This window comes from Symsagittifera roscoffensis, chromosome 4, assembly GCF_963678635.1.
Source record: "Symsagittifera roscoffensis chromosome 4, txSymRosc1.1, whole genome shotgun sequence".
Lineage (NCBI taxonomy): Eukaryota > Metazoa > Xenacoelomorpha > Acoela > Convolutidae > Symsagittifera > Symsagittifera roscoffensis.
In genome coordinates this window covers 39,971,269-39,994,584 of record NC_087065.1, presented here as the reverse complement: position 1 = coordinate 39,994,584, position 23,316 = coordinate 39,971,269, and the positions used below count along the sequence as shown (strand labels likewise).

Sequence of the window (23,316 nt, the reverse complement as noted above, 5' to 3'; positions counted from 1 at the left end):
GTCCTTCCTGGGCAGCCCAGGAAGGATCATCTCGTTCGGTCTTGATGTATTTCATGCTTTCACGATCTACGTCTTGAATCGTGACGATGGTCTCCTCAGGATCTGAGGTCATTTCGTTCAGCCACTCTAAGACGCGCAGGTTCGTCAAGTCTTGTTCATATGACTGCTGTTGCTCGTCGTCGAATTCTACCTCGGGTTTCGACCGGTCTTCGACCCACTCATCGTCGTGATCATCGACTATGTCAATGTCTTGTGACACAGTTATTCCTTCTAGACCCACTACTTCCTCCACTATCTTCTTCAGATCTATCCTATCCACTACAAAGTCGTCACCGTAAGGATTGTATTTCTCTCTTGGTCTCGTCCCGTCCTTCTGCCGAGTCTTTATCGTGAACGGAAGATCCGGTTCCAAGTTCTTGGGAATTTCTGTCTGTTCGGGATCCTGCCAATCTTCCTCTGCGTAGGGTAAGGTTTCATCGTCCGCTTGAATCTCCTCGTTTGGATCCAGGTCCAGCGGTGTATCCGTACCTTCCTCTACGACTTCGTTTCCATCGTTCTTCTCCCTGGTGCCCTTTTCATTGACCTCACAAGCAGGATCCATCATGAGATAATCCCCTTCTTCCATGTCTGCAGGTATACACCAGTCTTCTGTCGATGGATTGTGTGGCTTGATATTCTCGTAGTGGGCGGCTCGGCCAGTACTCAGTCTATAAAAGCGTCCCTCCTGGTGCACCTCTGTAATCATGAAGGGTCCCCTCCATTTTTTAGGAGCTTTTTCGTCCCTTTCGGTGGTATAACGTTCTGAAATACCCATACGTAGTCTCCCACCGAGTAAGCCTTTGCACCAGCTGCTTTCTTGTCGAATCTTCTCCTCTGCCTTGCCTGTGCTTGCTGAGTATTTGGTCTACACAAATCATTCAACTCCTGTTGGCGTCTGATCACATCCCTCACGTAGACCTGTGGGGACGTTTTCTTTCCCTCATACTCTGGGTAGAAGAAGGTTAAGGGTAAAGATTTTTCGTGTCCAGTTAGCATCATGTGTGGACTGACTCCGGTGGTGGAGTGTTGCGTGCTGTTATATGCTCCCATCACCTGTGGAAGGTATCTGTCCCAATCGGTCATGTACCTGGAACAATATACTCTCAGCATCGACACTAACGTCCTATTCTGTCTTTCCACTAATTCATTCGTCTGAGGGTGGTATGTCGTGGAGTGAGCCTGAGCGACCTGTGAGCGTCTCATAAGCTCTTTCGTAAGCTCTCCTACGAAAGCTGTTCCATTAACCGATTGAAACGTCATCGGACAACCATGTCTTGCTATCCACGTATTGATCAGGTGGTCGCATGTCTCTTCCGCCGAGGCAGTTATGCAGGGCACGGCCTCTGCATACTTCGTAAAATGATCTATCATGACCAGCACCTGATTATAACCATTGTCTGTCATGCATATCTTTTAGTGATCTATCTGCACCACCTCGTTGAATTCAGACGACTCGATCGATTGTAAAGGAAATCGCAACTTCCTTGGATCCTTGACCTGTTGGCATGAGAGACATGCTGTTACCCACTTCTCGCATGCCTTTTTCATCCCAGGCCACTCAAAGCGCTTCAGGATCCTCTGATATATCTTGTCGATCCCCTGATGGCCCATCTGATCATGTGACCTGAATAATAGCTCTGTCTGATAGAGTTGCGGTAACACTATCGCTTTATGCTTGTATAGGACTCTGTCTTCCTCCCTTCTTTTGCAAGCCACAATCCCGTCCTTGTTCAAATATAGCCTCCCTTCCTTCTGCATGAAGTATTGTCTCAGGATGCGATAACTATCTTCCTCGAGGTCCCCTTTATCCGGAGAACCATTCTCGATCCACCTTTTCAGGTTGCTTGTCATGCGATCATTCCTCTGCGCCCTTAGAAGGTCCGAGAGTCTGTATCTCGCCTTTAAGTACGTCTTCATGACCCTCATCTGACTATTCAGCTCGTTGGGCTGGTGTGTGTCTTCTTCCATCTTAACGCACCAAATCTTCGCCAACGGCTGTGTTTCTTGTTTAAACGGCCGAAGATCAGTCCTGACTACCTCTTTCTGCGGCAACAGACTTATCGAACGCTTCGATACCGCTATTGTCTTCAAGTCATCCGCTGCGTTGTCAAAGACTCTTTCGCTTGGTATAAGGTAGCGATCGCTGTCAGGATCTTGGTACACCTCTCTGTCCAGGTCCCTTGCCCGAGTTTCCACTAGTAGTGTGTGTATCGCTAGTTCTGACAGTTCTGATCCCGAGTTCGAGTTCCTGTCTGAATAGGTGTCCATTCCTGAGTTTCGGGAATCGTCATCCGTCGAAGAGGTTGTGCTGAAGACTGCACGCTCCTCCAGATCATGTCTGTGCCTTCTTCGCATCCATCTGAACTCCCCGGACAAAACCTTGTTCTCTAGGTCCTGTTTCTCATCAGGAATTTTCTCGTCTATCTCAGACTCCCCGGACAAACTTTCTATTCCCGGGTGTTGATCTTGTGATCGCTGGTTTTTCTCATCATTTGTCTCCCCGGACAAATAGTCTTGCAGCAGGTTTTGTTCTACCTTTTCACCTTCCGTATCCTGGTCCACAAAGGTGACGGTTTTCTTTCGCTTGCTGCCCCCTTGTTCTTTCTGTCCGTAAGAAGTACTGGTTAAAATCTCGTGGGGTATTGAGGATACTAGTTGCTGAACTATTGTCCTACAATCCCTCTCGTTCTCTTCGTGCTGTCGTCTGGACGGCATGATCTTCACCTTCTCACTGACTGTTAGCGATGCCACCGCTGCTGTCCACTCGGGGTCATCTCTGGTCACTTCTCTTTCTAGCAATCCACTCAGCATCCGCATCACTTAGGGTGTGACCTGCACCGTTCTATCCAATAATGAGAGGCTGTTTATGTTCATGCGAGAGAGTTCTTGCTGGACCAGACTCGAGCGCAGCAACAGATCCAAGGGGACCGGGTCCTCCTTGGATAGGATCTTTATCTCGGCTGCTTTCTCTACAGGTAACTCAGGATGCCCTGGAATTGGATGTCCAGACTTATCCAACCATCTCGTTAAGGGAAGCGCTTCATAAGTTTCTTTGCCCAGAAACGAGAATCCCTCCTTTATTTCCGCCTGATTGGCCTGCTTCTGCTCCAATCTTTCATAGAACTCAGTTTTCTTGCTGAGGCTGTCAGCATTCTGGTGTTTATCAAGCATCCTATGTTCGATTATCATATGGTAGCCATCCAATCTTACTATCTATCTACCAATATAACTCTGATCCATCGAGTAGGTCTTCAACCAGGATAACGCTCTGTTGTCCACGCATAACTTGAAGGGAGCGCTCCCCAAGTATGCACGGTACTTTTCCACGAAGGTGACTACTGCAAACATTTCTGCTTTTGGTGCGCCATATTTCATCTCTGTGTCACTCAAGACCTTGCTGCCGTATGCAAGGGGACGGAGAACTGTTCTTCCGTTCCATTCTTGCTCTTGATGCAATATTCCTGAGATGGCCACTACCGATGCCTCTGTGTCAAGAACATACATGCCCTTTTCTGTAGGCATGCCTAGCACTGGCGCTTCGCACAGTTCCCGCTTTATGTTCTCGAAAGCAACCTGTGCCTCATCGTTCCGTTCGAACTTTTTCCCTTTGTTGCGCATCAGGTTCTGCATCGGGTATACCTTGTCCGCATATCCTTTTATGAATTCCCGGTAGTAATTGGCAAACCCTAGGAAGCTCAGGAGCTGTGTGTCCGTTCTGGGAGCTTTCCATGTCAACACTGCTTCCACTGCTTCCGGGTCTGGCCTCACACCATGCCTATCCACCATTCTTCCCAGGTAATTTATCGAATCCCTAAGGATTTCACATTTCGATGGTTTGCACTTCAATCCTGCTCTTTTCATGCATCCAAAGACCTCATCGAGCCTATCAATGTGGTCTTCCAGGGTCGGTGTCGCTATGACTACGTCATCCACGTAACACATCACGAGATTCCCGTACTTCTTGGTCACTCTCGTCAAAGCCTGAGCCATCAGTCTTTGAAAAGTGGCCGTTGCATTGCACAAGCCGAAGGGCATCCTCTTCCACAGGTACAATACCAATTCGCACGCGAACCCAGTTTTCTTTCTGTCCTTCTTCCGCAGAGGGACCTGCCAGAAGGCAGAACCTAAGTCCAATGTGGTGAAGAACTTGGCATCACCAAGCTTAGATAGGCTCTCGTCTAGTCGCGGTATCGGGTACGCATCTTTTTTCGTTACCGCGTTCAAGTAACGAAAGTCGCAACAAAATCTAAGCTACCCCCTTTCTTTTTCGCCATTACTACCCCGCAAGCCCATGGCGATTTCGAGGGTTCTATCATGTCGTATTCAAGCTACATTTCTATTTCCGCTCGGCACGCTTCCGATTTGTGTGGCTTCATTCGCCTTGCACCTTCCCTATGGGGAACGGCGCCCTCTTCTAGTTCGATTTCGTGTTCGACGAAATTACTGCAACCGATATCCGCCTTGTGTTTTGAAAATACATCAGCGTTCCGATTTAGGAGGTCCCGCAATTTTTCGAAATCTCCCTCACCTATTTTCCCTTTTAAATGTTCTATCTCTGGCAAAACCGGTTTGTCAGATTCTAGTTCATATGACGAGGGGCGTTCCGGAAAATTCGAGCAGCATGATAAGCCATCGTCCGCTTCGGATTTCATTGAAAACAATTTATGAATAGATTTTAATTCATTAATCCTCTTTAAAATTTTATCTTTATTGGCATGATAAGGACAGTCTTTCAAACTATGTTTCTTCAAGTTTTGTGTCTCCTCATAGTCGGTCCTCATCTGCAAAGCGTAGCCAATCTTCTTTCCACGCTGGATTGAAACCGTGGTGTCCAGTGTGTTCAACAAAACACTGACACACAGTCCGTTTCGCGTTACCGAGAAGCTCCGGCCTAAAATCACCGAACTCTGACTATTTGGATTCTGTACTAAGCAAACCTGTTTACTATCTTTTAACGAATTCAAATTTCTCATTCTAAAAATTGCTACCACAGCTTGTCCTGGTTGTAGTTTTACTTTTCTATCCAAAAAAAATTGGTACCTTGTTTTCGTCTGTTATTATCCTATTAATTGGTCTCTTAACATACTTCCGGTACGGGTTTCTAATCCGTATCAGACCGTTGTTCAAGTCAATCATCACGTCAAAATTCCTGACAAAATCTCTGCCCAAGATGAATTGGTCGGCGTCGTCCAAATTTTCTACCACCAGGAAGCTCATCTAAAGATCCCGTCCTCCCATGTGGAGGACCGTTATTGGTGTTCTTCCGGCTACGTAAATAGCTCCTCGATTGGCGGCGGCCAGTCGGAGATTCGTTGGAATTAGATCTTCCCGCGTGAAGCCCATTCTTTCCCATGTTTTTATCGGCATCACACTCACTACCGCTCCTGTGTAAAGAAGCCCTGTGACTCCGATTTTTGTTCCGTTGGTGTCGAGCAGATGTGCGGTCACATCTGCTTCATACCCAATGTGTACTGCGTCTTGTTCCATCATGGCGTCATGGCCTATCCTGCGGACTTTGAGCTCCTCCTCACCCAAATAGATCTGCCCCATTGGGTCATCATCTGTTGTTACATGAGTCCTGGTGTAGATACTGATTCCATCCACGTTCAGCATCACTTGATACGGCCCATAGACCTCTAGGTAGCGTCCATGAAGTTTCTTCATGCGAGGGCCACCCGTCGTTAGTAGTGCTCGCACAGCTCTCGACTCGGTGCGTGGCTCCACCTGCCTCAGATAATCTGCATTTGTGTCCAAATGCATCAAAGTGAACTCGGATGGTTCACTCAGATTTCTGATCACCTGGTGTCCAGCCACTGAAATTATCGACTGTATCTTGCTTCCTTGCGGTGCCATACCGAACCTCTGACCAGAGATAACATTAAGTTTCATATCTAAACTGCTTGGTGTTTTCGTCTCTTCGAACTCCGTTGCCTCGAAGGTATTCAGTTGCTCCTGAAGCTCTTCATTTTCCAGTTCAAGTTTCACTTTTTGTTCGATCTCTTTCGTCACCAATTCCTGCTGTACTCTATTTAGAGCATCCTTTGCGGCTGCCCTATAATCGATCTTGAAGTCATCAGCCGCAGTTGCTGGTTCCGGTTCACGTGTCTCCTCTGTTACCGCTTGCATTTTTTTTGCCGCCAGCTCTTGAGGTTTATCCTTTCTGCGTGCCTCCGCTTCACTCAAAAGGCGAGCCTTGCTGGCTTTCACTCCTGACAAAGCTTCTTCATGTCTTGGATGCTTGATGTCTGCCACTGCATCCCAGAATTACGGACAATCTGATTTAAAATGACCTTCCAAGTTGCAAAAGAAACACCTCGGGCCGAATTTTGCAATTACTCCTCTCATGAAATCCTCATGGTCCAATTCTGACGCATCTTCGTCCTCGAGGCTAAAGCCTATTGCTTTCATGCCTTGTTTGTAAGTTGGGCATGCTGACACATGATGGTCCGTTGAACTGCAATTGGCAAAAGAGCGTCTCTTGTCCATATCATCCCTCGGTTTGTACCAATTGTTCCCTTGGTTTGCTGGTCCGTTGTTAAAATTGCCATAATTGTTCTTGTAGTATCCAGATCTCGAAGGAGGTTTCAACAAAAGATACTCTTTTGACTTGAGCCTCAACTCCTCTGGTGTTGGCGCATTGGTTGATAGTGGTGTGTAATATGTTGCTAGCATCGTTCGAAGTTCAGCATTCTTCACATCATCGATGAATTTTGAGGCTACGGCCAGGTTCATCCTTCGGTTTGACTCATCCGGTTGGCTGCGTCTTCTCAGCATTTCCAAGTCATCGAGAAACTTGTCTATCGTTTCATCTTCTCGTTGCCTCCGTTTCTCGAAGCGCATCATCGCTTGGTGCCCCTGCACCCCTGATCCGAAACGGTTCAACAAGATTTCGAAGATTTTCTCAGCTGTGTCACGCTGATATTGCTTCTTGGCCATGACACAGTTCAGGGCTGTCCCTTCCAAGTTGCTGGTGAGCGCAATGCATTCCTGTCTCTCCGACAAGTCCTCTTCCTCAAAATGCAGCTTCATTACCTCTATCCAGGTATCAATACATCCATCAGATTCATCTTTATAGCATCTTGGTTTCTTAAAGACTCTTCTGGACTTCTCACTGCGTTCATTGGTTCTAGATAACCTTGTAAGGAATGTCTCCAAAGACCTGTTTAGGGGTTCAAATGCTGTGGCCATTGCCGTAGCATCCCTTGAGTGTCCCGCCTGAGTGTCCTCAAACCTCGTCAAAGGCTCTGTATACGGTGCATCCCTGCAATCCGAATCGCCGTGAGTGTTTCCCGCTTGGCCCACATGACTCCTCCCCGGGCTCGCATGCCCCCTGTTACCGGAATCACTTCTCCCAGTCGCATGTGTGCCTCGCGTTGGTCGTTCATTAGAGGTCTGTCTGTTCCCCGTTGAACTTGCTCTACTGTTCGGGCCGCATGTTCCATTACCCCTTGTGGCATAGCCTGATGAACTGCCCCTGCCTCTAGTGGATCCATACGTCTTCCTCTTTTGATGTTCATTGAAGTTCACCCTCGGCTCCCTGCTGGGACCTCCCGAGTTTGGTTCTCCTTCTTTTGGTCCACTCTTGCTGCTTAGTAGCCCGTCCAACCTATCCATGACAGCCTGAGTTCGCCTCTCCATCATCGCGTCTATCTTCGTGTCAAGAGTCCCAAAAGACTGCTCTTGCTGCACTCTTAACTTCTCCATGTCGTCTCTTAAGCGTAACTCTCGCTGTTCCGCTTCTCTTGTCATTCGCGACAAGTTCTTCGCCATATGCTCGTCTGTTCTTTCTTTCAAGCGTTTTTCGCTCCTGCCAACTTCTTGTCTATTGCGGTTTATTTCTTCCCGCAGACTTTCTCTTTCAATGTGAACTGCCCTTTCTAGTTCACTCATTCTTATGGACATCTGTTCATTTTGTTCTCCTAAACTGTCCACTATGTTGTTTAAGGCTTCTTCTAGTGCTGCCCCGATATCCACGAGGGGCGTCACTAGTGGCGGTGTAACCCTGTCGGTCCCAGGTAGCTTCGTGCTGGTCGAGATCCGGGCCTTGACTCTCTGCCTCGACGTCTTTTCATTATCCACCTCAGGATTCGCCAATGCGTTGCCTAGCCCTCTGTTTCTACTCTCTCCAGTTTGCGGCTCTGAATTTGTCATAATCGCGAAGCCTCTCGACTGGCCCGGTGTGTTTGCCTCTTTGCTTATCGTTGTCACCACACCAAATTTGTCCATGGTTCCAGTCTCTCTTCCGACATATGCCTCATTCTCCTGGGTCGAACTATTGATGCTGCATTGAGACTCAAAGTCCCCTTGCTCTTCTTCGTCCTCCTCCTCCTGGGATTCACCTTCATTTCCTGTGCCCCTCCCATGGTGAATAGAAAGATGTTTCCTAAGGTGTTCCTCATTCTTTCTGAGAACGATGATGACGTTGTTTGTTTCTCAGTTCCGCCTGCCATCATAGTGTTGTCTGTTGGAGATCTTCTAGTTGCCGCTATTTCAGTTGAGATGTCGGACAGTTCCGACATCTCCTCTCGATCCAATGTCCCGGTGGAAGTGGCAAAATCATGGCCTTGTTCTACCGGAGTAGATTCACTCGCCAGCCTTCTGCCTCTCCCTTCCAGTCCATGTACTTCCTGGTTGTCGTTCATGGCATGGTCCGTATTGACCTCCACTTCTAACAGTTCTTTTCGCTCTTCTGAGGTCTTCTGACTCCTTGTTTCAACCATTTTGCCTGAAACCGTCTCCCCTTTGTCGGTCCGGGCTCGTTTGATCCAATCCACAAAAGGATCGGTCATCGTTTTTCTTTGCTTCTCCGGTATGAATTTCATGGAGCTATTACCTCGTTTAGGTATCCTTGACTTGTCTAGACTCATTCTCTATCTGTCACTTCTTAATGCCTATACACTTAATTCGATTGCTAGTGACCTTATATTTTGATTACCAATAATAATGACACAACACAATAAACTTCACAAGATTCTATTAAATAGTGACCAGGAATCCCTGTATGTTATCAGAGTACTTTTTGTATAAAATTTATTCACACTAACCGATTATCGGTCGTAAGATTTGAAAACTAGCACAATATGATGTTATCAGTCAATTTAAAAGATAGTGTACTCACTACCCAATCAAGCACAATTTATGTTGATTTAAAATCAAAAACAAAAAAAAATATGTGATAACAGAATATGAATATCTCTATAAAAAAAACGTATGTGTATTGTATTTTTAGTCGGTCGCAGTACAATAGTCGAACTTATATTTTAAAGAAAAAGCTTTCCCTGCTTGGTGCTGGACCAAACAGACAAAACTTTGAAGGCAGTAATTGTCTCAAGTGGGCGTCTATTGCACCCACCGAGTACTGTGCTACCTATCTGCCTTCGGAATGCCCGAGCTAGACCTACTAAAATCCTCAGGGCAGTCACTTTTCACAAAAACGTATTATGTTGCAATCCACACCAATGAATCACGCTCTTTTTAGTTTAGACTTAGTGTCGCGAATATCCGAGTTCGGACCTGTTTTGTTTTGGTCTGGTTCTTATTGAAAGGCAAGTTACCAGTGCAGTCACTAATTCCTAGCCTGTCCGCTAATAACCTAATACCTCTCACTTTAGTCTTTCTTCCGTCTACCTAAGTCCTTTAAAAAAATAATACCCCTCCGGATTGGCACAAATAGGACCCTTCCGGACTAACAAAATCTAGACCCCTCCGGATTGGGACCCCTGTGAGTTAGTTAATATAAGACCCCTCCGGATTTGGACCCCTCCGAATTAGCAACTATAAGACCCCTCCGGATTCGGACCCCTCCTAATTTGAAAAAAAAAATTTTGACCCCTCCGGATTGGGAGCCCTCCGGTTTTGTAAAAGTAGCTTTTCGGAGATTTCCTTCTTTCAACCTATACCCCTCCAGATACGTTTTCCGATGGAATTTTGCTTTTTCATTCAACTAGGAAGGGTATGTACTACTTTCCTAGACCCTTCCGGATTGAAATTAAGCCTCTTATTTGACAATTCACACTAACGGTGAAGGGTCTTATCGCTCGCCTAACTTCGGCTCGAATAAGGTTTTTCTGTGCCTTTTCGTCTAGAACGGCCTAAAGTTACTTTATTCAACCGCTATTACCTTTTGGTAGGGGTATAAGGGCTTTTCTAAAAGAAATTTATAAAACGTGAAGGGTCTACCCTCCCAAATTGGTGAGCTTGCTAAAAACAATCTCAAAAAAATTTCACGCTTATTTTTCCGAAAAACTTTTGTCTCTATCAGTAAGCTCAGCTAATTTCTGATCTATTGGTACCAAGATCAACTGGATGTGCCCAGTAATTCCAAAGCTATTAGCCAAAACGTCTTTTTCTAAAGTCAAGAAATTGCTCTCTTATAGGTTCCGCCTAACTTTTTCCGCAATTCTGGTCCTTTCGACCTAAAAATTATTGATCCGAGCTCAGAAGGCCTATACTCTTCTAGTTCAATGCGAAAAACCCGATCTAAAACGCTTTAGTTGAAAAAATTTGCGAAAAACTATGCTACCTGTACCCCTCCGGATTGATGAATCCACCAAATCAAACCAGTTAAGTTCGATTTCTCTGTAACCCGGAAGGCTTTCGGGTAGCGGGTTTTAAAACTTGTAGATTCACTAGTGGACGTTGTCCGAACAACTATTTTTACTGTTCTAACTCAAAAATTTCAAAAAAAAAATTTTCTGAATTTATAGTGTTTCGTTTTCTCAAAAATCACGCAATTTCGGTTTTCGGTACCAAAATAGTTCCAACCACTTTCGAACTAAACTTAACCGGTTCTATCTATTATGGTAGTGCGTGCAGTTACGATGTAACACACTACTTTAGCGCTTTTTTCCGTTTCAAAAAATATCGATATCTCAAAAATCGCGACTTGTGGGGGGATCAAAATATCGCTATTTTGACCCTAAAAACCGGTCTGCTTTCTGTGTTTTTCACTGAAAAACGGTATAAGAGTATTAATATTGGCTATATTAGTAATAATATTAGTAATACTATACCCCTCCGGGTTTGTTTAATATCCGAATTAAGGTGCTTAACTCGGATATTCGCAGTTCGGTGAAGGGTCAGTACAGTGCAGCACTGTCGAGCCCCCCACAGATTACTATCTTAATTTTTGTACCAAAAGGGATACAAAACTTGTTAACAATACCCAACAGTCGATTGTTGTTGTGGTTGAGCGCCTTCTTGTTGCTCCTTGTACTGCTTGCCGGATCAGTCTTCTCCCAAGACCCTTCCGAATTGAGCGCAAATCAGCTGACCCTTCCGGATTGAGCGCAATTTATCATTAACGTGCTTAAATGCTCAAATAACCCTACAGTACAAGCCTCACAAACGGGCTCCAAAATTGATTGTAACAATCCTGACTGATATAAATGCCTGTAACAACAATATATCTATCAACAACAAACGGGAGGTTCGGATCACATCTTGTCTGGGGGGATGATTTCTACTGATTTTTTTTTTACTTTTTTACTGTTTTTGGTTTTTTCGGTTATTTTTTATGTTTTTTTGTTTTTCTTGGGTACTCTACTACTTTTTGTTTGGTTTTATATATAACTTTAAGTGTTTTTGGTCACGGACCATTCAGGAAATGACGGGACCGCGAATCCCCCCACCCTTCCTGGTTCGTGAATTTTCGGTCTTAACTAGGTTAAAAAGCTATTCACGGTAATCCGGAAGGCTTCTGCGTTCCGAACTACCCTTCCGCCCCGGCGGTTTAGGCCTATTAAGGGCGTTAATGTGAGCATCCGCTCGGCGCGGAGTGCTCGTTAACAATTCTGCCGGTCATGATGTTAAAACAGAATAACACCCAGGAGCGCCATAAAAACATCTATGTAACATTCGCCCGGAATATACATATCGATGGAGATTAAAACTAAGTCCTAAGACGACTGGCTAACGTCTAAACAGAGCTTTGCATGCTTTTCACCGTCTCTACCAAGCCAGTACTTTCGGTGGTCTTTCTAACATCGGGTCGACAAAAAACGTTACTGCTTTCGGCTTCGGTCAAAACACTCAAATTAACTTAATTACATGCAAAAATAGTGAGCTCATGGCTGGGTCTCAGTATCCCCAGACCACGAGGTCACTCCTAAAAACAGGGCTACTACTATTTTTTGAATTATTATTGTTTATGTTCAGTAGATAAAAATCATCATCTCCATCGAAGATGGATCAACCCTTTCCCCCAACTCCTAGCTTCTCATCCTTATCAAGATGAATCCAGTTGTTGATTAAATTCAATTCAGGACATGACAAGAAGCTAAAAGTTTATATAAAAAGGTAATAGTCTCAGTCCCGAAACCCTTCCGGATTCTTGAATCCACTGAATCAAGCACGTTAAGCTTGATTCCTCCGTAACCCGGAAGGCTGTCTTCCACCCTTCACCGTTGTTCGCAACGGCCTTGCAACTATTGTAGCGACACAATAGTTGCAACTCGGAACGTCCTCTGTTAACTCCGTGATTCGTTGTCGTTTCTTAATCACAACTTCCGTTCTTCTCGCAATCGCTACTAATGTTGTTCTGTTGCTTTTTCAGCTTTTCTGCCAAAATGGCCGTTTCTGACGTTTCTCAGAAATGTTACGTCATCACTTCGAAAATTTAAAAATTCAAAATACTAGAATATCTTGACCTTCACCGTTCTACTAATCATCCGAATAACGTCGTTAATCCTTCAAAATCACTATCTCGGAAGGTTCGCTGCTAAAATTCCTAAACTGCTGAGATTGCATTTTGTCCATTCTGGTCGAATGTCACAGAACTAGCCATGTGTACGTACTTTTTTCTAGAGTGGGTTAATTTGATAGTAGACTTGAAGCTGTAACACGATCTCGATGTCCTATTTCCTAATCGAGCCGGAATGGCTCCGACTGACTGAGGTCCAAAAACACAAGAGGTAGTGTCCCTGACTCTTGAGCCAATGTTTATAGGGACTATTTCTCTCAACCTTATGTGTGACTAATGTGGACGACTGTTACAGTATCATGGTGAAATTTATGGCTGGGTTTAAGTTGCCTGCTAAAAAACAGGGCTGATATCTTACTACTATTAAGTTATTGTTTTACTATTGTTTCTACAGCAGAGAAAACCACCCCATTCATCGGAGATGGATCGACTTTTCCCTAAACTCCTGGCTTCTCATCTCCTGAAAATCAACTTTGATGTTGATACTTAAAGTTTAGGCCATTCCTAAAAGTTATCGACGCTAAAAATTGTTAAAATAACTATTTTGGATCACAACTGCGAACACTTCCGCTTTCTTCAATATTCGGGTTCTCAATTCCACCTGTCAGTCCTCCTGATCCGCGGGATGTGTCCAGTAATTATTGTAGCCGCTAAATTTTTACAGTTCGGAGCGTAATTCTTCCTTGAGTAGCAATAATAGGTTGCGGCCAATCTCGGTATCTGTCATGTGTGTTTTTTTGTACCTAAAATCGATGTTCTGATTTTCGCAAGTATCAGTTACGAATTTGTCGAAGTTGATGAATTATTTACATTTGTGTTTTTATTTACATGCTATGCCTTTATTTGATGTTTTTATTCCAGCAATTATTTCATCGCATATCAATGATGTGTTTATTTGACTGAACTAAATACCACTTAAACAATTATTCTGAAAATCCGAACTAATCTTTTTTACACTTGCTGTATTGATGCATAGACTTTTATTGTGTAATTGAAGTGTTCTTTCTTCTTCAGGATGAGAAAATCTGGCATTTTCCGACTGGATTACATTAGCAGGTCTTTGAAACCAAATAATGATCTTTTCATAGAGGGTAGTTTCAATCATTTCCTCATGGTATATGTAAAAGTTTTTGCTGAATATCGAAGTAAATGTCCAAAGTGGACATTAAAAAAAGGTTTTGTGGAGAGTAAAAACCTGATTACTTTTTTGGCGCTCAATTTTTTCCACTAGTGTAGTAAATCAAATTTCGCCATTTATTAGAAATGTTTAGAGAATATGCTAAATTAAATACTGTAGACAATATACTATGTTCATTTTTAAAGATATATTTTGAATTACTTCACTCCACTCCTTGCAATAAACGTAAGCATAAAGAGGTCAAAATTCAAATCAGGAAGGTGGCGCAGATAATTATTTAATTTCTTGTGTATTTGACAAGTTTTTGTTTTCGTTGACCGAGTAAGTGGAGACCAATGGGCAGCCTGAAAAAGATTCGAAAAAGGCAGCACGGTGCATGAAAGTCAAATCAATTTTGTTGTAGTTCTGGTAGAAATTTGTTGTGCCAACACGAAATATTTTTAAGTCTTTATGATTAGACATCAACTGAGATAGAGAATTAAAGTTATAGTGACTGAATCTGGCTTCTAGATTGGAGTATCCGAAAGCCTCGTAGAAGTAGAAAAGTTCTAAGCACGGATGTGATTGTAAAATAGGCAAAATTAGGCTGAATAAAATAGTATCCTGTTCACAAGTCTTATCGTCAACGCTAGTCAATCCTATGCATAATGTTCGGAGATTCTCTTGCGTATTAATAATAGACAGGCAACTCTTCAAATCATTTGAAGCATCAATCGTCAGAAATAAGTTCTCCAAGCGCATCATACGGCATGTGTCAGCGAAAAAAGAAAAAGAAGTGTTAAGTGTATGGCAAGATAGAACTAAATCTGGTATTTCTAATTCGGCAATAATGGATGTATTAAAATACTTGAGTGCTTCTAATCTGGGGAATGAATGTGCTATCAAGATTAAATGGTTTTTATTTGATCCACTCCATCCATTTACGTCCAGCCGAGTTAGATGTGGGAATATTGGCCATGAATGCGTGCTTCCGGTATCCATTATGCTGAAACCGTGCAGTTGAAGTTCTCTTAATTTGCTCATTTCTCTGAGGTGTCCTAAATGGATCTCAATTTCAGGAGATTTGGTATACAAACGTAAAACTCTGATATGTGGACAGCAATGTAATAATTGCACGGCTGAAGATGAACGTTGATAATCAACTGTAATATCTAGCATCGTGACGTGCGAATAAAAGTGGCTATAGGGTTTTAAATAGAACGATTTCTTTACCTCTAACTGCACTTCTGTGGCCGCATTACATAGCGATGACACAATTTGTTCACAATGACGAAAACTGATAGAGTCATATGGATACGAATCACTAAAGCGTAATTTTTTCAGTTTAGCCTTGAAGAATAGCGAATGATTACGGTAAAGTTCTTGTCTTCTGCTCATCCCATTATGACGATATTGGACAGTCATTGTCTCGTACCTCCAGTTAGTATTATTAGCTGTGTGTGTTACAAAAGCTATTTCTTGGTCCAAATTTTTGAATTGCCATTCACTTTCACCGTATCTTGTCAGCAAAAGAGGAAAGCTGCTGATGAGTTGATGAAATGCGATAGACGTTGTTCTTAAATTTAAAACGCCGCTTAAGTTGTTGGAATCAAGCATTAGCTGGCAAATACATTTGATTAGATGATCAGGGATATCAATAAGGCTATATTGTCTTTTAAGTTTAAGTTCTTCAGCAGAGAGTCCGCATTCTAAATCAAAGTTCTGGTTGACATTTCGTTGAGTCAGAAATGTATCTGCTAGGAAGTCGCGGGTTGAAGAGAAAAGTAAGGTCATATAGTTGAATATTCTAGTTAGAAAACGTGAGTAGGGCATTTTGCAATCTCCTATTTATCCTTGTTGTAGATTTGAATTAAATTGAAATGTAAAGCAGGTAGACTTTTTATAATTTCTAGCTGGCAAAAATGACGTGGTTGAGCATAATAGTCGTTCGTGTTATTGGCGTCATTTGTTCTATTTGCGTTGACGTGGTATATATTTTGAACCATTTGAACTTATTCTTATAATGTTATGCTGTTCACGTTGAGAGAACCAGAAGCTATCATCCAGCCATGTCTTGCTAATGTTGTCGTTTTGCGATTTTCTGTTAGTAACAAAATCCAGTTTTTTGATTTTTTTTGCTTACGATTACTAAGTGAAGTGCTTAGAAAACTACGTATGGAAATTATAAGTCACCATAAAGATACGGTATGAAATAAAGTGGAGCAAATTTGTGTGGCTCTAAATGCTGCTAATTTTTGTTATGGTTTCTTTTTAGTTTTTTTTGGATCTTTTGGCAATGCAGCGCAGTTTTTAATTGATATGCGCTAACAAACATCCTAGAAAAAATAGCCCCGCTGATTTAATTCTTGTTGATGCTGATTCCATTTCCATAGAAACTTGTTTTGAGTTGATTGAGACACGACGAGTTGTGATGTTGACCTGTTTCGCTCGGATAAATTAGTGCTTACCTTATCGACTGTAGGGGCGTTACAACGTCGTGATATCAAGTTTTACCGTGTGCTTTGTGATGTGTATCCAAACCATATTTGCCAGCTCTATTTGGCGTCCGCCATAAATCTTGTTGCCCTGAGGAAATCAGTTAGATACCTAAACTTGAACAACAAAATCAGAATGAATCAAATTACTCTAACTGATTCTGATCGCCAATTTTTTTATGATAACGGATACCTGGTGGTATCTTGTGCTCCTTTAATTCAAGATCAGTTTCTGATCAATCAACTCAAGTCTCAGTTCGAAAAATGTTTCCGCGGCCAGTTTTCAACTGGTATATATCCTGACGAGTGGCATTGGCGAGCAGGTATTTCCAACCCAGGAGTAGTGCGTGAAATTTGCAATGCCTGGAAATCAGATAATGTGATTCGAAGTGTCGTTTTGAGCCCAGAAATAGGATCTTTAGGGGGTCAGTTGTACCCGCATTGGACACGTGTGCGGGTTGCTCAGGATGACGTAATATGGAAAGTTCCCCAATCGACGGTGAAAGGACACATAGGGTATCATGTTGATTCAGCTTATATTTCGCGCCAGTTTGAAGCGCCAGAAACGGAATTGAAAACCAAAGCTATAAAGGAATTGTCAGAGAGATATAATGGCCACGATTTCTCTACTGGATCTGACTCGATTACAGTCTGGATTGCACTGGATGACGCGGACGAAGAAAACGGAGTTCTGGAATACGTCGAAAGATCACATTTGTTGTTTGGGATGCGAAATACCACAAAGTCTTTCGGAGTCCTTTCTGAAAGCGATGAGTTTGCAGAAGCTCATAAGAAAATTAAAGACATGTTGAATTTTCACACGGATGCTGAAAATCCAGACGAGGAAAAAGAACGCTTTGTTGCTGCTTTGAACGAAGTTATTAACAAAAATAAAAATAGCCTGTCGATGGATTCGTTGATGAGTATTGTGAAACCTCAAGTACCCGCTGGTTTTTGTTTAATACACCACCAAAACATGCTTCACGGATCTGGTGCAAATATCAGTATGGATCGTCACAGGAGAGCATTGGCTGTTCACTTGATTGACGGGGACGTGAAGTTTGTTGGGGCTCCGACTTATATTTACGGAAGGTACAAGCTGCAAGGTTCCGTTGAGTTGAGGGACGAGTTTTTCCCCGTTACGTGGACAAGAAAGGAATAGTAGATCACTCTAGGGAAGATGAAATATTTAGAGAACTTATGTTGAAATTCAAAATTACGATAAATATATTTTTTTCATTTCAGAATGTTGGTTCTTCTGAATATAAATCAAGTTTTTCTGGCGATGACTTATATTCCATATTTTTCGATTGATTCGATTAAAGCCAGTAAGTTTGCAAACTGACCACTTTTTTGACTTGATAGCTACAGACATTATGATCTTATATTTTCTCGGCTGAAACTTTTGTCGGCTTAGTTTTCTTGCGGAGCGGAGCTTGTGTTATTTACTCCGACTTTCATAGAAAGTAGTGTAAAATTTATGCTTGGGTGTTTTTTGTTCAGACCATTTTCGGAAATGAGGTAAACTAATTGGTCTAATTTATTCCCTATACCTTGACAAACTCATTTCTTATGTTTAAAGTATCCTTCATCGAATCAATGATACTCACCAATGATTAAGATATATTCTCAAAACATGGCTTTAAAAAATTAATATCAATCATTGATGGAGTATCATGGATTCGATGAAGGAGACTTTAACCATCAGAAATGAGTTTGTCAAGGTCATCCGGCCATTACCCTTGCGTTAAGCAAGGGTATTGCAACCAGGTACTAGACTTTTTTCCTGTTAATAACTTTGTTCTCTGAATGGTCAAAATTAGAAATAGTAAATTTAGATTCAGTTCTTATTGAATTCAGTTTTTGTTAAGTCTGGAGTTAACGAATATGCCTGGGAAGGCAAAGCTCATCGGTTGGAATCTGAGGAGACCTGTTTTTCCCAAACGGGAAATATTCCGTTTCTAACGAAACTACCGTCTTATTAATAGCCTGCTAATGTTTTGTCGGCTTAGTTGCCACATCGTAGAATTGTTTTTATAGTTATATTGTAGTTGGCTAAGGTGCTCTGATTGTTTTTCAGCAGTTTGTATTTTTTTTAGCCTTGGCTTTGTTTATATCAATAAAATATGTCGGCTTAATGGCCTCATATTGCGTCTTTCGACGAGCTAAAAAAATTTGTATGTGTTTTGAGGTGGAGGGGAAATTAATAAGTCTTCAGTTTGATTTTTTTGGTTTGAAGAGTTTCTGCTGAGGTATTTCTGGTTTCGTTACTGCTCGGTAAATTTTCTTCCGACTCGAATTTCACATTCTATTGTCCTGGCATGTTTTTGTTTTAAAACTAGCCTGATTCCTTTTGATAGATCTAGTTTTGTTGACATTTCTGGTTTTGTATTGAAAGTGGCGGCTTTCTGGTTTTGTATTGAAAGTGGCAGCTTTCTGGTTTTGTATTCCAATTTGTGCGAAGCGCAGCTCCGCCTCAGTATCAAAGTTTCATGACCGAGATTGTCAAGTTTGTTAGTCAAGGGACTTAAAAAAAAACATTTCAAGGGACTGATTTTCAAATTGCCACAGACTGCCGACGAATTGGAACAATATTTATTTTTCAAGGGTTTCGTTGTAAAAGAAGCAAAATATTGCTTCCTTTAGTTCCTTTAAGTTGAACGGCAATTGATTCACTAATTGACTTTCGACTGTTTTTGTTTTCGGTCGTTCGCTCATGAGTCTTTCGCCCATTCGGTGTTTGGCCCATGAGAATAGCCCCCAAGTTTTTTTTGGCAAGTGATTGGGCAGTGGACCTCAACTGATCACCAATGTATTGATAGTGAATCGAGAAGCTGCTCTCAAAGTTTTTTAACAGTTGCTTAGTTCCATTCTTAGCATATCTTTTCATAAGTAAAATCTTCATAACCACAACAATTTTTTGAAATCTTTTTTTTTCTGTTCCTTCTACAGATCTAGTGATATTATATGGTTTTTATATACGAGGAGTTTTTTATACTATCATGTTTGGAGTTAACTTCTCATTATCTCTTGATTTGAAAAAAAAATCATTGTTCTACCGGCTTCTCGATTATTGGTTGTTAAGAGATTTGTCCTCATTAGCTGAAGATTTTTACTCCGATAGCTTCATATGTTTATGCTTTCGAGTGAATTGAAAATGAGTTTTCATTATGCATGCATGTATACCTTGTTTTATTATTGAACCTGGTGACCTTTCAAGGCCCTTCTCATTGGGTCTTGAGATCTAGAACGCGAGATATCAAGAAATTGAACTTGCGTTTTTATAGAACCTTAAAATGGTTCTAGCTCTTCTCACGGGACCCAGAAGTAAAGCATACGCCTTCGGAACAGGAAGTGTAATTTGGAATCCCGAGTGACTTGGTCTTTTTTTCGTTGTCAAGAAATTATTTTTGAAAAGTTGAATTATCGATATTTATATATATCAAAAATATCGGATTTTTGGTTCCTGTTGCCTATCTCTTTGGAGATTGGGATGCAACTAAAAGCGCATACCTCAAAGGTCGATCTTAAGATAGCACGTATGGCGAGGAGTTCAAGTCTGGTATATTTTCAAAGCCTGGTTTGCCCCGTGCATTTCTTCTTTGAATTCTTTTCTTTTTTAACGGCCTGGAGTGATTGATCAATATAGTTCAAATGCATACAATAATTTGCTGTTTAACCTTTTACAAGAGAAAGAAATTTTTGAATAAATTAAGATTTCATTTTTTAAATTGATAACTGTTGTTAATATTTTGCGCAGTGACTGGTTACTCTTGTTTGATGATATTTCTGGAAAGACAAGCTAATCATTCCAAAAGGATAAGAGTTAAAATTAAATGCAGCAAATTTCGCTTAAATTATGCTCAAAAGTTTTGGACTAATGATACTGCAGAACAGATCTTTCTGTCATCAAGCTGTTATCTGAGGACAATGGCTCAGGAGGTACCAGTAGCGAAGCTCAGGATTATCAGGTTGAATATGTGTTTTCGCGCTTAATGCACTCGAACATAATGACTTATGCCTTGGAGAATATAAAGAACGTAACAAATATAATTTCGTTAACGGTCAGTTTTTTTCAGATGAGATGTTTTTTGTATGTTGATTGTGACCTGTTGACATGAGTCCTCGCAGGTACTACTCTCGTATCTGCTACTCCTGCTTGTGTGGAGGAGGCATTAGGGCTCCACTCATCTCAAATCTCACGCCAAGTCACAATGTCTCAAGAACAGTGGCTTCATTTTCCAAACACTCTAAGGTACATGGACCAGACTTGTGACAGCTTTGTTAGTGTTATGCCGTGGATTAGTGCGCGAATAACAAAAATGAGGCATTATTTTTAGTTGCACCGAATTTAACTCTACATGAGTGGCTGTCACTGTTCTAAGACAAAATCTCTGAAATTGTGCAAAATTTCATGAAATTTTAAAAAGCTCAGTTTTCTACATAATAATGTTTTCTGCTGAGGACTTGTGGCTCCAAATACTCAAAAATACATGTTAAACCAACGAAGTCTCTGCAGTTGACTTACCTATACTCCAAGATATTGACCTTGCCTGCCACCGATTTGAAAAAAAGATCGAAAGAACAATTTGAACTCATAATGCAACCACTGTAATTACACCTGTGATCGTAGTCTAATAGTACGACTATTCTGTTTTTTTCCCTACCTAATGCGCAAATATTGGTGCTACTTTTGGGGCACCTTTATGGAATTTTGATAGCATGTGCTTTGAAATGCGATGAGGAATAAATAAGTTAACACAGTTGATGCACTTTTAATTTATCAAATGAACCGAAAAAAGCTGTTTTTTTTCAAACAACAGTTAGTGCTACGTGGCAGTCTGCTGATTGCTGATTGTTGCGATGAGCAAAGTTAAATCACGTTGGATGTTGAACGAGTTACTGCTCTGCTGTTGTCGGTGTTTTTCCAGTTGAGGTTTAAAAACAGCAAGCATACTGTGTTTCGGGTTTCTGTTCGTCGATGATGTCCGGTGTAGTGGTGATACTTGAGCTTCGTCCTACAGGACCTTCTGTGATTAAAGTTGTGTGCTGTTTCAGAAAGAGAGCAAGCGGGAGCAGCATATCACATCACATGTGGGGGAGAAGCTGAAGATAGACTACCTGGCCACTGACCAGGTGCAGTCGGGGGAGATGGTGCGCAGACTGTGGTCCCGCATCTGGCCACACGGCAATTGGGACATCAAGAAGAGGGTGATCGTGTCAGTGGGGCTGCTGCTGGGATCCAAAGTACATTTTTACTTTTATTTTCATTACTTTTATTAACTGGAGGAACATATGAAATAGCTTGGATTCAGGGGAGTTGTAAGTGAGGGGCATCCTATTTGCATCAGCTTAACCTAAATGTATTCTAAAAGCGCCTCTGGTTCAATATATCCTAATTTTGAGGGAAGTGACGAGTATTTGATCAAAATCTAACACAAAGTGTCCAAAATGAAGTTTTGACATGTTTTCTTGGTAATTTAACTGCGACCCAGAACTTTTCCTACTTCAGAGAACTCGGTGTACAAAAACTTCCCAACTGGTGAAATTTAGGTTAGAAAACCAGTACTGTAAATTGATCCTATTTTACGACATTCATTTTAGTTTCCCAATCCTTAAATTTTTCTAAAGGCGCAAGTATATACTAAAATGAGGGAGCGCGCTTTAAAAACGGTAATTTTTTTTATCTGCGTGGGTCAGTGGTGTGATCAAATTACTGTACGCGTCATTTAATCTTGCGCGCTGAAAATTTTGGCGAATATGTTTTCAATACTGCTTAAAAATCAACAAAAGCGTTTAAGATTCCCTAGAAATAGAGTTCTGTTGTAGGTAATCTAGTTGGAGTTACTCTATAAATGATTTGGTGTTTTAGGTGCTGACAGTTCAGGTTCCCTTTCTGTTCAAGCATGCGGTCGACTACCTGAACGAGAACGCACTCAACTTCAGCACGGCCTCCAATTCCTTTACCACAGTCACAATATCACTCCTTGTAGGATGTAAGCTGCCTATAATACCGCTTTTATAATATAGAACTTTTTGTGGGTTGATAATTCTGCGTAGTTGTTCATTAATTTAGAGAGAAAGAAGTGATTTTTACTTTTGTAGTTTGTGATATTTTTTTTCCAGGAAGTGTTTTAAAATTTGTCATGCTTTAATTTCATTTTTTGCGATGGATTTCAAAAGTATTTTAAAAAATTTGTAAAAATATTGAACGACAAAAGTGTTACGAGAAACGTGAAAGACTTTATGAAAAGTGACCTGCAGAATTAAGTTTTGAAATTCAAAGAGCTTGAACGTGGTATATTGTTTCTTTGACAGTTGATAATTGTTCAAACATTTTTGATAAATTTTTTCGGGCTCCATGTTCTTAAACATTTTTCCAACTATTCCATTCTTTAACATTTTTTCAACTATCTGTTGGCTATGTTTATTTTTTTCAAGTGTCATAGTAGAATTACAGAATTACTTTGATCTATTATATATTTAAATGCGGGCATCACCATCTCGCCATGTTTAAGCTTTTTCAACGTATTATTTTTGCATGTTTAACAAAAGAATTTTTTCACGTTTAAGCTATATCGTATATTGCAATGGTTAAGGTTTTTTTTCAATTTTCCAGTTTAAATTCAGTGTTTATTTCATCGACTTTGAAATTGGCAACCCAATAGTAGGAGATTGTCAGAGTTTTTTCCAGGTTTTGCGATTCTGGCCTCCATATATGAATAACCAAATCCGTTTAGTTTACGAGATAGGCAATTTTCGAGATTTTTCAAAAATTTCTAGAAAATTTAATTTAGAAAAATTTCTCAATTTTTGAAATTCTCACCCTGTATTTGGGTGCTGTCAAGGTGTTCTCAGGGGTTGGGAATCTGGCATCCAATTCTCACTTCTCAAATCCTTGTAGTTTTCGAATTATGACGTTTTTTATGATTTTTTCAAAAACTTAGATTTCAAAAATTTCAAAA

The 23,316-nt window shown here is 41.3% G+C and overlaps 2 protein-coding genes across 2 annotated transcripts in view; both read left to right on the top strand.

Moving 5' to 3' along the window:
• The window catches only part of LOC134844156 (iron-sulfur clusters transporter ABCB7, mitochondrial-like), a 281,118-nt gene that overhangs the window by 200,580 nt on the left and 57,222 nt on the right, over positions 1-23,316 (top strand). The window contains exons 2-4 of the mRNA XM_063860696.1: positions 20,431-20,606; positions 21,410-21,598; positions 22,224-22,347. Of these exons, the coding sequence (XP_063716766.1) occupies positions 20,469-20,606; positions 21,410-21,598; positions 22,224-22,347 (451 nt within the window). The 5' untranslated portion in view covers positions 20,431-20,468. The remainder of the gene's footprint in view (positions 1-20,430; positions 20,607-21,409; positions 21,599-22,223; positions 22,348-23,316) is intronic.
• On the top strand, positions 16,488-17,513 carry LOC134844877 (uncharacterized). The gene has a single exon (XM_063861695.1). The coding sequence runs from the start codon at positions 16,488-16,490 to the stop codon at positions 17,511-17,513; it is 1,026 nt and encodes a 341-aa protein (XP_063717765.1).